Below are 18,044 nucleotides of genomic sequence, written 5' to 3'. Positions count from 1 at the left end.
CCCTTCAGTCTTTCAAACGCTTCAATATACTCTCTCCCCCACAAAGGCTTTTATGAGCTATTAATCGTCTCGTGCAAACTTATACCCGATGTGGTCTATGGATTAAACAACCTGGCCCAGAGTTTTGGGTCTATGAGCTCTATACTTACAAGGCCTTGGGGCTGTTCTGCCACTGGTTGCTACTGGGCACCTTTGTAGATGATTTTGCAGTTTGCGTGGTTGTTGCATGGACCATTTCCTGTTTATGGGCTAGTGCTATAGCCCTCCTGTCTAGATCTGGCCCTTGAGGTTATCCGGTGGTCAAGTAGTTGCCGACATGCAATGGGACACTACTATACCCTAGATTGCTAGCTTGGTGTCCTTGGAATGTTGTATAGGGATGAGCATGTAGTTCTTGACAAAAGTAGAAACTAGGGAGGTGCTTAACTTGAGAGACCAAGGAGCAGACGTGGTGCTAGGATCTAGTGAAAGGGAAAGCCAGAACCTTTACATTGGGGGTGGCCAAACAGACATCTTGAGGATTCTATGAAATGACTAATTCCTTAAATCCAAACAATTAAAGTTTTTATAACATTCGAGAAAATTATATTTGCAAGGAAAATAGTAAAACTACAAATTGAAGACTATAAAGAACATCTTGAGCTCTAGCTCAAGTGATGGGAGAGAAGAATGCCCTTTGATGCAAATAATGGAGCTGAATTAGTAGAAACCATGAGACAGACCAAACCCAAAGGGATAGCCTTAGTGTTGTACCTGCAAACTTCAAATTAAAGAAGAGGCAATGGCAGCCCCATGTTGCCACCTCTTGAAGAGGAGAGGGAGTTCCAAGGCAAGAAAAAAACCGTGCTGTAGTTGTGTAGGTGCAACAATGAGCACAGTTTAATGTTGTGTGATTTGTATGCTCACACTTTAATAAGGGATGCAAATATACTAGGGCCTTTGAAAAAGATATAAGTTCAAGGGAATACTAAAGGCAAAATGAAAAGGACAAGCATGCACAAAGAGAGAGAGAGAGAGAGAGAGAGATTATTGTTTGTAGAAGACCTCAAATGTCTGTATGTGTGTGTGTGTGTGTGTGTGTGTGTGTGTGAGAGAGAGAGAGAGAGAGAGATTAACGTCCTTGGAAGGCCTCGCAAGCCTATGGGACAAAGTACATAAAGAGAAGAAATTTAGAGGTTCCATGTCTGGTCAGCCAGCCTTCAGAATGAGCCCAAAGCCCTCATTCAACATCATCAGCTAGCACAGCACTTCAGCTAACAGCCTCGGCCTTTCTCACCATAACCTCTCCATATCCAGTACTTATGTGAGAGCACTTCTTAGCCATCAGCCATAGCCATGAGCAGCAAACCTAGACTCCACATTTAACAGATCCAGCATCTGCAGCATGCCTGAGCATGAGAGAGAGAGAGAGAGAGAGAGAGAGAGAGAAACTGGATGATGAGATTTCCAACAAAGTATCAAATATTGCAAAGACTTGTGTTCCTTTCAAACCTGCTGCTAGTGTTGGGCCATGGAAACTCGCATTACATTTTTAACTGAGATTGAATGCTCAAAACCCTTAAGAAAATGCTAACATGAAAATTTGAACACCCCCGCCCCCCCCCAATAAAAGGAGGACGAGAAATACAAAGCTTAAGAGAAATATAAAGCTCAAAAACGCTAGGAAAGCTTAACTAACAAAAACGATATACGATAAAAAAGCGTTAAAGCAGTTTGGCTCCAGTAAACACACTCCAGGAAAATTCCTGCAAAAAACACTAGTGTGATGAAGAAAAACGTTATTTTCAGGGGTTTCCAAGATTTCAATAAAAATCTGATTCTTTTTGGCTTTTGTACAGATAATCTACATGAATGACAAACAGAATTCAAACCAGAATAAATTGGGGCCATTTCCTTGCACAATCCCCTGCCTCCCTAAATGTGTACTTTTATGTTCTTGCACAGTTTACAACATCTGACCAGAGCTGAAGGCCAGCTCTTGAGCAAGCTGCATGGAACTTAGAGAAATATCCACGGGTTAAGCAAAAACTGAATTGATGGCCAGTACTCACGGATATCCATGAAACATCAGCCATATTGATAAAGTGAAAATCCAGACATGTATATCTGCCTGATTAGTGGGACCCAAATTACAATCCCAATGCAACAAGCCTTGATCCATCAATCAATAGTATGGCCTGTATCGCATAGGCCTACGAAACCGGGGCATCTTCCTGCAAAGAAAACAATGAAATACATTAGTGAATGATCAGTTGCCCAAAGATTCACACTCCAACATGTCTGTCAAGCCAGCACTTTGTAAAGACATCTCTACAAAGATACCTACCCAGCACTATAGGCAAAGGAAGGTGAAAAGAGCCTCCGCGACCGATAACCATAGTAAGGGTTGAAACGGCGGCCCCGTATCTGTTTCATTCCTGGGACATTAGTCCGTTTGGATGATACCTGCAATGTACCATCAAAGAGGCTGGAATTTAAGATGATGAACCAATATATTGAGAATGCAGTCTCTTCAGCGTAACCAGATCTCATTACCAGGCAAGGTTGCACTGAGTCTAACCATCACAAAGGTAAAAGAGTAAAAACTTCAAAACCTAGCTCCCACTATCCCCTCACCTTCAAAGGGCGACCATGGAGCTCAGATTCATTCAGTAAAAGGGCATTTTGCACAGCTTCCACCTCCAAGAATTCCACATACGCATACCTGACGATGTTCAGAGTCAGCTTTGTAACCTACAGATAAACAGAACTCAACGAAACATTGGAAAACAATTACGGTATTCAAAAAGTATACCCCTTAGGCTGTCCAAATTTATCTGTCAAAATGGTGACACGATTCACTGTGCCACAAGATTGGAAGTGTTGCTGTACCTCCTCAGGTGTACAAGAATAATCAACCTAGCAACAACCACCAATTTTTTCATAAAATCAACAGGCAAAGCTGGAGTAAACATCAAAGCAAAACTTATGCCTAAAACATCCTTCAAAAATCTAAAGCAATAGTTGTGGCACAAATTGCATACATTACCAACAAAAACTGAGCGGGCATCAGCTTCTTCTTTAGCCTGTTGGTCAGCTGCAGCACTTGCAGGATCTGCATAGTTGACAAATTATGTTACACCTTCATAAGACTAGCATATGTCCATTCTAAAAAAATTTGAAAACAAAGGTGAAAAACAAAAGAACCAAAGAGAAAGGGGGAGAGATTGGGGGGGTAGGATTGTATCATAGAAGCCTAAAATGTTTTTCATTATAAAATTACAGCCACACTAGTAAAACCCTGGTGCAATGACTTTGACAAGCTTCAGAATCCCAATGCTACCTTGAACCACACCCATCTCCTTTTCGACTTTCACTTGCATGTCTCGTAAGGCAGCTGCCTCCTCTTCCATTTCCTTCAGACGCTTTTTCATTTCCTCCAATTCCTGAACATCAAATTCACAAAATGAAAGAGTACTAGTGAGCCCCACCTCTCGACGTTTGCACAAAGTATTGACAATCAACCTTATGGCAAAAGTTACAACTCTGAAAAGCATACAGAAAATACAGAATAGAAAGATTATTAGAAAGGCTCTCTTTCATTACTAAGACAGGCATGCTTGCAGGAGGTATTGGCAATCGACTTTAAAACAGAAACTGGCATTCAATTCAACACTTCACAGAAAGCCAAAAAAGAGAAAATTAAGAAAGGGAGACCGGGATAAACGAAAGAGGGCGCCGTACGGGAAGAGGGCAGGGGGGTTTGTTTTAAGCACATGTGTCCACCATGGTTGTTCGGTACATCAAGTACAAAACGTTAGAAGCATTTCCCGTTCAAGTACCTAAATTTCCTTAAACTTAAGAAACGTTAGAAACGTTTTCTTGATATGTATCTCTATAATCCAATGCAATTACATTGGATAGTTCACACACACACTTTATCCATATTTATTTATATTACAAGAAGCAGTTCCCAAAGAGGGACCTTGCCATTACAAACATCAGAAGATTTCAAAGAAGGACAAGTAGATAGAGGAATCTATCTGACAAGCACTGAGGCAATCATAAAAAGATTGCCTTAGTGACATCCGGAAACAGGAAAGCTTGGAAAAAGTGGAATCTCCAAGGACTGATTTCTGTCCTTCCATACAATCCAGAGGCACCATGTGAAGAAAAGATGAAACTCCAGCCTCAGTGGATAAATGCCACACATGTCACACACACACACACACATAAAAACTATCCAATGTAAGTACATTGGATTATAGAGGTCCACCATGGTCGTCAAGTACGAAACATTAGAAGAGTTTCAGGTTTGAGTACCTACTATATATGCATGGTACATACTATATAGTATTATAGTGACAAGATAGTTGGTGTGATAAGATAGATGGCAGCTAAAACCAGATTCTAGAAACATAGCACAGTGCATGCAGCACCAGTCTCTAGAAACGTAGCTCTCCACGCTCTGCACTTCAATGTGCTGCTGTCCACACTTCACGCTCTGAATGCAGCACTGCTCATTGCAGCCTGCTCACTTATAGCCTAACACTGCAGCCTGCTGGCTTATAGAGCCTTGCACTGTCAACGTTTGCATGTATAGCAATTTGCAGGGCTGCAAGGCCTTGCCCAAGGCCCAAAGGGATTTGTGGGCTGTGGACAGCCAAGGCTGAAGTAGAATTTTGCAGACACAGCCGCCAACAAAAGCAGGTACAAAGGAGGACACGAGATCGAGCAACGACAAACTTCTCAAAATAGGTGCAGAATGGTAATTCTCCCCCCCCCAACAAAAAGAAATAAATAAATAGATAAATAAATAAATACAAAATAAACTCTCTCTTTCTTAAAAAACCTAGCGTACCTATAGTACCTAACATGCCTAAAGGCTCTAATCTTTAGGTACGCAGCCCAAACCAACCACGGTGTCCACTCTTTTTGGCAGTGAGACTTAGGGTTTCTTTACGTTAAACATGTGCACAAGGGTTTTAGATTTGTGTAGGTTTCCTTATGTGGACATGTAGACACTCCCAAGGGTATATTTCTTGGCCTTTTAAAGGATAACCAAAATGAGAAAATATCCTCTACAGAGGAAACTAACCCTAGGTACAAAAACCTCATAATTAGAGGGCAAAGTACCCAAGAGTGGGTTCATACCATGGTACTCATCCTAACATCCCCATAGGGGCAACGTGAACAAGTATAAAGAAATGGATCAATCACCAAAAGAAAATACTACTACATCTTTGTGGAAAGCTTCAAACTTTTCTCTGGATAGTGCTTTGGTGAACAAATCAACAACATTGTCTTGTGTAGTGTAGTAAGTCAATGTGATCTCCCCTACTCTCTGACATGATGATGGTGAATCTCAATGACACTACATTAGTTCAAAAGAATGAGAATATACATATCCCTTAGGGTTAGGGTTAAGGTTAGAGTTCCCAACCTTGTGCTATTTTAGCACTCTTTCATGCTAGAGCCATGCACATTATGAACATAATGTTGAGCTGAATCCTCAACACCTTCCCTCAAGATCAACATCATGAAGTAAGCCTCTCCTCAAGATAATGAATCGAGGATGAATGGAGGAGGATTTGAACATTAATTCCATCATATCCCTTTAATGGGAATGTCCTCCCTCTTAGTCAAACTAAGAGCTTGTTGGTGTTTCTTGAAAATCTCTGTCCCGAGCGGTTTAGTAAAGATATCTACAACATTCTCTTTACAGTCACAATGTTACAATGTGATGTCACCAAGTAACACTACTCTGATGAAGTGCTCTCTCACATGTAACGTGCTTTTTCTTTGAGTGATATACTAAATTCTTGGCTAATGCTTGAGTTGATTGATTATCGTTACAATCACAATACTACAATGTCATGTCACCAAGTAACACTCTACTTGGCTCACTCACATGTAATGTGCTTTGTCTTTGAGTGATATACTAAATTCTTGGCTAATGCTTGAGTTGATTGGTTATCGTTGTTGGCTTCGACGAGTGCCTCGCCACCACATCAAAAGCTTGCACCTTGGGTGTGGGTGAAGTTGGCGATAGCTTGCTGACGTAGCAAATAGAATTGCCACATGTCAACCCAGTGTGGAGGAGACAGACTCCCTTGGAGTCTACAAGGATTTTGTGGAGGTTGAGATAGATTTTGTGGGGGTCAAAAAATCTATCAATTTTTCTCCATTGTTTTTCATTGTTACGTTTACCGATCGTTTGGTCATGCGTGTAGCTACCTTTTGTGTTGTGACTTGTCACCTTCTCTTTGCTTTTGTGTACTTGTCTAGTCCGTGCCTTGTGTCGAGCTCTACATCCTGCATTGTGTTGTGACTTGCAATCCTCATCCCCCTTAAAGATGCTTATTGTCGTTTTTCAAAGTCCGCATCAATTGTCTGTTGCATGCTACGTCCCTTAAGTCTACTTATTTATTGTATGCTGCATCCGTTAAGTCTTTGTAGTCTAGTCTAGTCGTTGCTAGAGTGCTTGATGCTTGCATGTAGTTCGTGGCTAGGCCCAGGTGGAGGTGGTTTACTGTCGTTGAGTATCATTGCGTTTCTTTTGCTTTTATGTTGCTTGTGTTGGTTGTGCACTTGACATTGCGCAGAAGTCATTTGTTCTAGCCTGATATTGTGCTTGCTTGACTATTGTTGCCTAGGTTGTGTCCTTTAGTCAAGTAGTTTTATAGTCACCTTTGCTTTGTTGGAGATCAAAGGACCTTACGTTGTAGTTAGCTTAGGAGTAGACTAGATAGGATTCTCTCTCGACACAAAAACTCTCTCAAGAATCAATCGAGAAAAGGATAGATAGGAGAAGAACAACTCTGTTACGCTCAAGTTAAGGTAACATGACCTCGGAAGGGTCAGTCGACATTTTCCTTTAAAGGATCAATGTTTGTATTATATTTGTTTGGGCTTCATGTAAATGATCAAAAAAGAATAAAGGCCAAGGTCCTTGGTGTGGGTGACATGGCACTAGACTAGGTGGATCTAAGGCTAAGGGACCTATATGCATGAAATGTGCCTAGGGGCAATTGGTTGCAATGATATCCCAAGAGAGGGGTAAATGATGCATTAAGGAGGGACCCTAGAATAAAGACATGTGGCATACTAGATCCATCTAGGGAATTTTGGGGCTTGGTGGAGATTTAGTAAGCTAGAGCTTGAACGTAGATTTCCTGAGCATGAAATCTTACGACCACCGAGAATTGGCTGGGAGGTGATTCTACGTGCATGTGCCCGTGATTCGACGTAACTTTCTGAGAGCAGACAGATTTTAGTGTGATATTTGGTATCAGAGCCGCAGGTGATTGGAAAAGGGAGATCACGAGAGGTTTTTGGCATCTGTTCAAACAACATCTACGAGATTAAAGAGGCACTTGGAGCCGTGGTCATGTAAAACTAATCGGAACTGACGTTGCGTGGCTTTTGTGATGGCGCAATTGTGGGTCCTTGTTAATTAAGCGTCGTGACGGTGAGGCCACCCATATGTTTCATGAGGCAGCGGATAGATGGTGGATAAAACAACAGAAAGATGGATTGGCATCTACTACTTGGGAGGGGTTTCAAAAAGAGTTTAGAAAACACTTCTTACCTCCTGACGAAGCATCCCGAGCTTGGGATCAGTATCGAAACCTTCGTCAGAGAAATTTATCAAGTGGCAAAATACACTGATAAGTTCAGAGAAAGTGTAATGAAGGTTGATGAACCTCTACCTCAGCCAATCCAAGTAAAAGATTTTATCTTTGGATTGAATGATCGAATCAAGATGGAAGTTCGGGCTAAGTATGCGAACACGCTAGACGAAGCAATTGCCATAGCCCTAAACTATGAGGATGCAAAAGGGAACAGACCAAGTGGGTTTGTGCAAGTTGGGACTCAGTATGGGTACCCGAAGAAAACTGGGTTTAAGAAGAAGCGGATTAGCAAAGGGAGTGCCTCATAGCCTAGTGGTCAAGCCAAGCAAGCAAAACCAGTTGAGACTCCTAAATCAAGTACCACCATTGGAATGAAAAGAAAAGTAACACCAATGGCAGCCCGGGCTTGGTTGAAGTCTTCTTTGAATCCAAAGCAAAGGAAAAAAGCAAGGAGAGAAGGCTTGTGTTTTGGTTGCCTTCAGCCTCATCAGTGGAAAGATTGTCCACGAACCAAGGATCGTCGGATGGCTGAGATGGTGGTCTTAGAATGCAACGTGAAAATGAAGGGAAGTCCCAGAGCAAAACAGATGCAGATTCAGCTAGCGAGATCTTCTCAAAGGTTAGTACCTTTTTTGTAATATGTGTCTATTGCTAAGTTAGTAACAAGTGCACCTGATAATATCCTGTCAAAGCCCGCAGCAACAGGGTATACAGCCTTTAATGATACGGAGTTAATTAAGATGAAAGAGCAAGTAGCTAATCATGAGGTCATTGTGTTGTTTGACTTAGCGTCAACGCATAATGTAATTAACTCCAAGCTTGTAAAGAGGTTGAAACTAAAGACTAGCCCATCTGACTATGCATATAGAGTCAAGATGGCAAACGGAAGTTCAACTGAAGTATGGGACCAAAGGGTTACCCAGTTGGAGCTTCGAATTCAGGACTATGTTGAGAAGCTTGATTTTGAAATGACTAAGCTTGCTCATGCAAACATAGCCCTGGGTAAGGCTTGGCATTCTAGGAAGAATCCAACCATAGATTGAAAAAAGCACATTTATCAATTCAAGATGAATGATGTGCTGTATGTCTTACGAGGTGAAAAGGATATACCTTAAGGACCGTTGGTTTCCGTGATGGAAATTCGAAAAGCTCAAGAAGAGTTTTTGTTTCTTTGTACAGCATCGATAGAGCCGATTGATGATTCTTCGGCTAGCACTGATGTTGCTCAAAATGGAGAGATGGCCAAGCTGGCTGATCAAATAACAGAGGAATTCTCTGATTGTTTTAGGGATGAGCTACCTTATGGGTTACCTCCAGAGCGGAATGTTCAGCATAAGATTCAACTAATCTCGGGGACAGAACCTGTAAATAGACCTCCCTATAGGTTGAGAGGCGGAGGTGCGAAGACAACTAGAAGAATACCTCAAGTTGGGACAGATTCAACCAAGTTTCTCACCTTTTGCTTCACCAGTGATATTAAAGAAGAAGAAAGATGATACTTTTCGCCTCTGTATAGATTACAGAGCATTGAATAATATCACGAGTAAGCACAGGTATCCGATGGCTCGGTTTGATGATCTGCTAGATGCATTACATGGGGCCGTAATTTTCAGTAAGATAGATCTTAAATGTGGCTACCATCAGATCCGTATTAGAGCCGAGGATGTGCATAAAACCGCTTTTAGAAGCACGTTTGGACATTATGAGTTTTTTGTAATGCCCTTTGGACTTATCAATGCTCCAGCTACATTCGTCATGCTTATGAACGATTTACTACGTTCGTATATCGAAAAGTTTGTAGTACACTTTATTGACGATATTCTGGTATTCAGTAAAAGCATTACTAAGCATCATGAACACTTAAGAATAGAGTTCAGTACTTTGAGAAAAGCCAGTCTTTATGTAAATAAAAAGAAAACTATACTGTGTATGGTAAGACTTGAATATTTAGGATTCATAATTACTCCTGAGGGGATAGAAATGGATCCAAAGAAAGTGGCTGCGATACTGACTTGGCCAATCCCTCAGAGTTTGACCGCCTTGCGATCATTCTTGGGATTTGTCCAATTTTATCGAAGGCATATCAAAGGATATTCCGAAATAGTATCGCCATTGACTGATCTGACCTCAGATAAAGTATCTTTTATATGGGGACAGAATCAACAGGAAAGTTTTAACAACATAAAACAAGCTGTGGTCTCAAGACCGGTGTTAAAAATAGTTGATCCCCAGAAACCGTTTTTCCTTGTGACCGATGCAAGTGGCATTGCGGTAGGAGCACTTCTCCTCCAAGAGGGAGGGCTAGTAGCCTTTGAAAGCAAGAAGCTTTCTCACTCTCAACGAAATTAGCCAACTCATGAATTAGAGTTGTATGCTGTTGTCCCATGCTCTGAAAACATGGAGACATTATTTGTATGGATCAGAGTTTTATGTTGATGTTGATCATGATACTCTGAAACATTTTTGTAAACAACCTGACTTGAGAGGCCACCAAGCTAGGTGGGCAGAACTCATGCAGAAGTTTAACTTGACGATTCGGTACCAAAGAGGGAAGGATAATAAAGTTACTGATGTGTTGTCACGCATTATGCATGATATGAGTTTCACGGAATTAGAGAGTGCTCTAATGACCGAGATTAGAGAAACTCAAAAGGTAGACGAGTTCGTCGAGAGCCTTTGGCCTAAGGCTCATGTATTCAAACCTGGGAAAAAGGATGACCTGGCATCCAGAAAAGGCCAAACTTATGCAAGATATGCCATCATAAGCTACCTGGGAATCCGTATACCAGTTGCGGAGAGTGTTCCCAGACTTTATCATCGAGGACGCTGATGCTTGAAGAGAGAAGGAATGTTATGCTCACGTTGAGGTAACATGACCTCGGAAGGGTCAGTCGACATTTTCCTTTAAAGGATCAATGTTTGTATTATATTTGTTTGGGCTTCATGTAAATGATCAAAAAGGAATAAAGGCCAAGGTCCTTGGTGTGGGTGACATGGTACTAGACTAGGTGGATCTAAGGCTAAGGGACCTCAATGCATGAAATGTGCCTAGGGGCAATTGGTTGCAATGATATCCAAAAGAGAGGGGTAAATGATGCATTAAGGAGCAACCCTAGAATGAAGACATGTGGCATACTAGATCCATCTAGGGAATTTTGGTGCTTGGTGGAGATTTAGTAAGCCAGAGCTTGAACGTAGATTTCCTGAGCGTGAAAGCTTACGACTACCGAGAATTGGCTGGGAGGTGATTCTACGTGCCTGTGCCCGTGATTCGACGTAACTTTCTGGGAGCACACAAATTTTAGTTTGATAAACTCTCAAATCTCTCACATTAAGGAACGAAACGAATGGACTGAATGAGATTAACGAAAATCTCTCAAAGGAACAGAAGTGAACGGAATGAGCTCACAATCACTTAAGAAAAATCTCAATCTCAATCTATCACACTCACACAGATCGTAATACCTTAGCGGATGGCAAGGGTGCTCTGATATGGATGAACAAATATAAAGAGGGAGAGGAGAAGAGTGGAGATGAGGCGAGAGACCACAGCTATAGAGCACACCACAAATGTCTAATTGTACACTATATTAGTTGAAAAGAATGAAAACATGCATACCCCTTTAAGTTTAGGACTATGGTTAGAGATACGGTTCCCAACCCTGTAACAGCCAGTACTCTAACTGTCAGTGAGAATGGCCGTGGATGTTTGATTACACTCACGCCTCATCCATACACACAGGAGCATGAAGAGAGCAACTCCATACCAATCCACAAAAGCAAACAGGTGCATGAAGAGAAAGTGACTTCATGCCAATCCACAAAAGCAACCAAAGAGAATACGAGTGATGTTTGAAGAGCATATGCTCAATGCATTGGAACTGAAGTCTACAAATGCAAATGTATGCATTTTCTTGACTTGCACAACATGAAGTAATGTAGAGAAAATGTGTGGCAAAGAAGAGGGAGCAAAACAAAATAATATCTTCTTATAAGATTCTCTTGCTTTCTAAAAAATGACAAGAAAAGGTTGGTTTTAGGACAAAATATGAGCCCTCTTGTGAATGGGAAAAGGATTTGCCCAATGCGTATCGCATTACTACTAGATTATCACATGGCACACATAGGGATTTAGTTGGTAAAGCGAAAGAAGGAGAAACATTTAGTATTCACGATAACACAAGATTGTGCAAAACAAGGAGCACAACTATAATGGCACAAGTAATTTTGAAAGACTATATACATGAAAATGCTTTGCCCTCAACCCCGTTTGTCTTCCAAACTCAAGAATAACAGTGAAAAGGTCACTGACCAGCACCTTCCAACAAGCTTGAGAAAAAAAGGAGTACTTTATTACATTGGAGAAAAACAATCAAAAAGAGGGCAACCCAAGGCTTCTCATCATACTATGTATACTATTTGGAGGATGAAATTTGTGCATGTTAAAATTCCAAGGAGACAGAAAATGTCAAAGTGCAATGATTGTGATGACTTGAAACAAGCAATTGAGAGTGCGCCTAATCTAGAGCGAAAGGAATTCTATAAAAAGAAGCGACAATATCATCATGGACTTATTCATCATGCAAGACAAAAATATGCATTCTCGAAGGAGTAAGCTATTTTGCATCTACACAAGTACATGTGCATTATTGTGGATGGTATGGATCAGAATACAACCACATTGCGGCGTTGCCTCGTTTGTTATTACTCTACCTAAGTTACAAGGAAGACACATTTATGTGGAGTGTTAGTGCATGGATTTTAGTTTTTCATGATTGATTCCTTGCATCTACATGATAGCAATCAAGTTGTGACATCCGTTATGTGTGCAATTCATAGTATGCGTGCAGAGAAAGGTCACTACTGTTGCAGTGAAGGCTGCACAGTACTCAGCCTCACAGGTAGCGGTGGCAACAGTGTCATAATCTCTTGCTCAGTCTGAATCATTGAAAGCATATAACTGCAAGCTGTCCCCCCTTGAATAGAACAATCCAAGATTCGGTGTTCCAGGTAATAGAAAATACACCTACCTGCTTGTGCATGCTTAGTACCAGGATTGTGCATAAACCTGCTCGCCTGGGAAACAGCAAACTGAGAATGTGGTCAGTGTTGCAGTGTGCACAGATAGATAAGAAAGCCAACTGCCTGGCTGTACATACCCAATAGGTCTCTCATACATCATAAAGACTCCAGATTCTAGAAATGGGCTTGCAATTCCAAAAACCAAACTTATACAGAAGTACTCGGATTGAAGCAACACTATACAACTGCACAAATTTTGTGCCCAAGTAATAGTGCAACAGACCCAGATCTTACATCTCAAATGTCTGCTGTAAATCAGCCTTGAAAGCTGAGATGGCTTCCTGCTTATTCCCAGTCAGTATTATGTCATTCACATACAAAGTGAGCAGAAGTGGAACACCATGATTGGCCTGTTTCTGATTATTGGCTGAGCAAGTAGGCATGTATCTTCTCATACCAACTCGTTTGAGTTTCTCAGCTTACACACCTTGGTTTCCTGAGCAGACACAACAAAACCAATGGGCTGATTCACAAAAATTCATTCCTGCAAATACCCATTCAAATGTCTGCTGTAAATCAGCTTTAAAGCTGAGACGGCATCCCTGATTATTCCCAATCAGCATTATGTCATTCACAAGTAGAACACCATGATTCTCTTTAACATAGAGGGTGCTCTCAGATTGATATTTGGCTGAGCAAGTAGTTATGTATCTTCTCATACCAAGCTCTATGGATTATAATCCAAGTGCAAGAGGAAGAGAGGAGACTCCTATTGATAAGCTGATTTTTCAGCTTAGCAATATGATTAGCAGTCCATTATGACAAGATTAGGGGGAGCTCGTTAGATTTTTCTTACACACCTGTCACCTTGGTTTCCTGAGCAGACACAATAAAATCCATGGGCTGATTCACAAAAACTTCTTCTGCAAATCCCCATTTAAGAAGGCTGTTTTTATATCCAACTACTGCACATTCCATCCGTGATGGGCAGCCAATGCAATTACACATCTGATAATAGACAACCTAGAAGTAGGAGCAAAAGTCTCTTCAAAATCTATGCGCTTCTGCTACGGCCACAAGTCTTAAAGCCTACCGGCTATTTCCATGTCGCAGATCCAATGGATTTCACATGCCATTTGTATGAAATGCATTCATTTCTGTTGCATGGCTACTTGCCAAAATTCACCTCGTTTTGTTGAGATGTGAATTTAATAGTCGATTGTCTCTTCATCTTTTCTTTCTTGCAGTAGGATTGAAAGCCTCTCCCCTTTGTCAATACAAAAGGCCTTTCACTTCTTTCCTCATTTGTTTTCCCCTTGACTTCCATTCCAAAAATTTCTCGAAAGCCTGGCAATGCAATATGCCCATATCGTTCTATTGAAATTATCGATGAAACTAACATAACATTATGCCCCCAAAAAAAAAGATTGTGCACCCCGCCTATCCACAAATGCCAGAGTAAACCAACTCTAGCAAAGCTATGGCCCTAAATGTTAACTCCTTTAAAAATACCTCCAAGTGTTGCTCGCATGGATGCAAGTTTTGGAGACTTCTAAGCTATCTGCTATATGTGGAAAGCTGATATGACAAAATCTCCTAATCTCAGGTTTTAGATAGAGATTGGGCGTGAGATTGCAGATTGTAGGTCAATACATAGGATTGTGGGTAGATGGACCAATAGAACAGTAGGCCGAGGCTCCCATGTGGGCAGCAAGATGGCTGCCACATGAGCAGCAAACAGAGAACCTGCTTAGGGTTGATTTGGGGCTAACAAAGTCTGCCTTTGAGGGCTGGCTGTGGGGCTGGAAAGAGCCCAGCCAAAAAATTTGTAGCAGTGTGCAGCAGCAAGAAGAAGACAAGATTCCACATCCTCCACCCAATCAAAGCAGTTGGAGTACATAAAAAATTAGATAGCAGAGGACCTTACCCTAGCACAAGTGAAGCACAAGGCAATTAAAGGAAAAGATGAGAGACGCTAGGAACACTTGGAATTCCAACTTCCACAAGGGCAAGAAGGTAGATAGGTATGCAACCTTGAAATGATACATGTTCAGACTCCGCTGGACATTAGAACCATCATAAGCATCATCTCTCTCTCTCTCTCTCTCTCTCTCTCTCTCTCTCTCTCTGACCATGCCCTCCGCCATAGCGCGAGACAGCTCGGCAGATTCGGGAGACCTTTCCAGCCCACGGGAGAGATACTATGGTGCCGGGTTTTGGTTTTTGATTCAGCGCAGGACTCTCAGTTCCAGTGTTTATTGAGTTTTTTGAGTTTTTGAGATCTGTAGCTATAGCTTCAGGCGCAGACATCCTAGCAAAAATGACATCTGCGAATAGCATGCTGCCATTTCGATTGTCTGCCCTCAAATGGTTTCACAGATGGGCACAGACATGCTTATGTGGCATTCCAATAAAGTTCGGGCGGAGGATTTTTCTTGAGCATTAGTCCAAGGCCGCCCAACGCCCGTTTATGAATGTGCTTGCCCAAGCTCCCCCTTAGCCACCAGACATGTAGGACCCATAGTCCAATGTCCGGCACCTATTTGTGAAACCTCCCTTAGTTTAGCACAGCACTCGGCAACGGCCCTAGCGCACCCTTTTCTTCAGCCCTCTGAGGCTTGTATGAGTTTCCATTCTATCTGTTGCACTTTGTCCCATAGGCCCGCGAGGCCTCCCGCGGAGTTAATCTTTCTTTCTTCTTTTCTCTATTGTCTCTCTTACACACACAAAGCTAAAGTGTACAAGTCAACCCAATTGTTTAAAACTTAATTCTTTAACTAGTTAGTGCTAACTAGAAGAAGCATCCAGACTCAAAAGGGATAGACTCCATGTTGAACCAAGATACGTTCATTCCACATGCCCCATTTTGATAGTTTTTCTCTGTTTTAGGCATCCAAAATGCATAGTGACTTTGGACACACGACTTTGTTCTTGACTATTGGGCACTAACCCACTATTAACAATAGACATGGAGCTTCTAATTCCCCATGTGTTTAATGCTATAGTTACTCTAATCAATTCATGGTTAGCTTCCATCTTCAATTCCTATCTCTATCATTTTATGTTGTAAGCTCTCTCGATGTTCTTAAGATTTTATGTATAAAACCGGGCTTTGAAGGGAGGTATGTTTAAGCCACCACCCTCCCCATCCCAATTGTTGTCTCTTTCACATAGCACATGACTTTCACTGGTGTTTACCATGTGAGTGAGGGATGAAGGCAAGAATTTACACATGGTACAATGCCATAGGAGGAGGGTAAGTGTTAAGTAGACACAAAAGCAAAGACTCGATCGAGTATTAGAGGACAGGGAGGGGATCTGCTTTTTCGGAGGTTCTTTCTAGATTGTGACATTGATTGTCGTAAGGGCGATTCTAATTGTGACATTATATAGAGCTGGACCATAATGTTTTAGAGGCATTAGAAGTACACTAGAGGGGTCCTATAAATTTTCAAGGTGAAGGTGGTGACTTAACGAGGCCCCTTCAGGAGCCTCAAATGTCCTATAGCAGGTTACGTTTCAACAATAACTATACCTGACCCCTTGGGCCTCTCTTTACAAAAAGAAGAAGAGAGAGCAATAGAATCTTTGAGAAATTAACCTCACTGACCAGAAGAACAAAATGAGCATGGAAAGACACAGAGAGTAAATAGATGGATTCTATAACTACAATATTCAATGGCAGAGCGCTTAATCAATGGCAGAGCGCTTAAACAACAGCAATCAAGACAGAATCCAAGCGCTACTATAATCTAGCTATTCTGTAAAAGTACTACAATATGTATACGTGTTATCGCTTCAATCCGAACATTCAAGGTGTAGTCCAAGGAAACTTCAAACTTAAATTACATTGGTTGGGTTGTAGGTGCCCCTCAATAAATCAAAACCCTAAATATTAAGCATATCCACAAGTAAAAGCATGAGGTTGCACCCACTGACGTAAAAATACAGAAATATCTGTGTGTATTTTGGGCTATTAAAAAAACCAACTCATAGGCGCTAAATTAAAACTCTAGAAACTCAACAGGGACCTGGAGGGAAAAGATCAACCTTGGAAGCTGCATCGTCACCAGTACCTTCCTCCGACTTTCCAATCCTATCATCAGGGTACACCTCTAAGTCTGTTTCCATCTCTCCTTCCACATCCTCGGGAATTTCTCCTCCATATACTTCATGTTCGTCCTCCATGCTGTGAAATGGATTACTTAATCCTGCAAATATTTCTGGAATACATATCAAGGCATGTTTGTTTCACAGGTGCCAACCAACTAAATCCTCTCTCTCTCTCTCTCTCTCTCTCTCTCTCTCTCTCTCTCTCTCGCTCGCGTGCCAACGGATCCTGTAAAGATAACGAAGCTGAGCGGGAATATGTTATAGTCGACCATCTGTAAATCCCGAAATACGATGACAGACAGTTTGACCTAAATTAATGTTTCGTTCAAAGCTACCAAATGCAAGCCACAATCAATCGAGCCTCTCCTCCTCTGTGCCCTCCAACTCAGGGAACCAGGAACGAGCGAGATTCAGCCCTCCTACGCAGCATTATCGACGCCCAAAAGCGTAGAACGGAAAATTCTCAAAGACGACGAATCTAAAACGGCTCACCTAAGGGATTATGTTGACGCTAGATGCCGCAATCGTCCTGTGTGGAGCCTCGAATTGAAGGGTTTGGGAGTGTAATTTCCTGGAAGATTTGCTGTCGAGGGGATAAAGGCAACTGATTTTACCAACATTCATTGTTAGGTTGTTGCATTTGTCACTTAACCTAACCTTCTCTCCTTACTCCTGCACTTAACCTAACTCTCCTGCATCACACTCTGGTACTTCTTTGGGACATGGGAACGAGGTCTATGCGTTCTCCTCGATAGGACCATGCGTGCGTGACTGCGATGTCCCACACTTCCACTTCCGTTCGCCCACTAATGTAACGGGGCTACTAGTAAAGAGGTCGGTGCCTTTCAAATGTCAGCATCCCCCCCCCTTCTTTATCCAAGGACAGACCCAATGAGAGGGTTGGATATTTAGCTTTTCCATAAAGTTAAAAGTTGTTCCTCTTCTATGGTCATTCGTGCGATGCCTTTACATTTTGAAAAAAGTCAAAAAAATCCATAGGCGCAACCCATACACTATGAAAAAGATAGGTGTGCACAAGACTGGCCCCTTTACCCTAGTTATCTAAAAAAGGCAATCCCCTCGCACACAAAAGAAAACCCTGGCAATGGGATGGACCTATGCATCATCATGTAGTACCATTATTTCATGTTACCAAAGACCTAGGCCATACATGGATCCACCGTTCACTATTAAGTGATTGCTTGGATCTAGTCATCATTAACATATGTCCACTAAATAAAGATTTACATAAGGACATACAAATAAAGGTAAAAGCTCAATGAGCTTATACGGTCA

The 18,044-nt window shown here is 41.7% G+C and overlaps 1 protein-coding gene across 2 annotated transcripts; it reads right to left on the bottom strand.

Annotated features, from left to right (window-relative positions):
• Positions 1–1,776: 1,776 nt before the first annotated feature.
• On the bottom strand, positions 1,777–17,393 carry LOC147888576 (polyadenylate-binding protein 2-like). Of its 2 annotated transcripts, none has more exons than XM_087392421.1 (8): positions 17,241–17,393; positions 16,686–16,858; positions 3,323–3,425; positions 3,024–3,094; positions 2,795–2,898; positions 2,617–2,704; positions 2,327–2,445; positions 1,777–2,213 (listed from the first exon to the last, which is right to left on the bottom strand). In XM_087392421.1, the coding sequence occupies exons 2-8, from the start codon at positions 16,821–16,823 to the stop codon at positions 2,165–2,167; spliced, it is 672 nt and encodes a 223-aa protein (XP_087248547.1). In that variant the 5' UTR covers positions 16,824–16,858; positions 17,241–17,393; the 3' UTR covers positions 1,777–2,164. The 2 variants fall into 2 exon arrangements, with proteins under 2 accessions (XP_087248547.1, XP_087248548.1); XM_087392422.1 differs by having other exon boundaries at positions 16,686–16,846; positions 17,241–17,392.
• Between the last annotated feature and the right edge of the window lie 651 nt (positions 17,394–18,044).

Source organism: Dipteris shenzhenensis, chromosome 21 (assembly GCF_047967505.1).
Source record: "Dipteris shenzhenensis isolate YYH24624 ecotype China chromosome 21, Dip_SZ_1.0, whole genome shotgun sequence".
NCBI classification, from domain to species: domain Eukaryota; kingdom Viridiplantae; phylum Streptophyta; class Polypodiopsida; order Gleicheniales; family Dipteridaceae; genus Dipteris; species Dipteris shenzhenensis.
Note: the sequence above shows the minus strand (reverse complement) of the source record. Positions and strands in the feature narration are given on the sequence as shown.

What these genes read in the sequence shown, in the direction of transcription:
- LOC147888576 (XM_087392421.1), bottom strand. Translation starts at nt 16,823, where the DNA reads ATGGAGGACGAACATGAAGTATATGGAGGAGAAATTCCCGAGGATGTG. An exon ending in GCTCAGTTTTTGTTGGTAAT is followed by an intron (nt 2,899 to 3,023) that starts GTATGCAATTTG and finishes GGTTGTTGCTAG; the next exon opens with GTTGATTATTCTTGTACACC. An exon ending in TCCTTTGCCTATAGTGCTGG is followed by an intron (nt 2,214 to 2,326) that starts GTAGGTATCTTT and finishes TTTTCTTTGCAG; the next exon opens with GAAGATGCCCCGGTTTCGTA.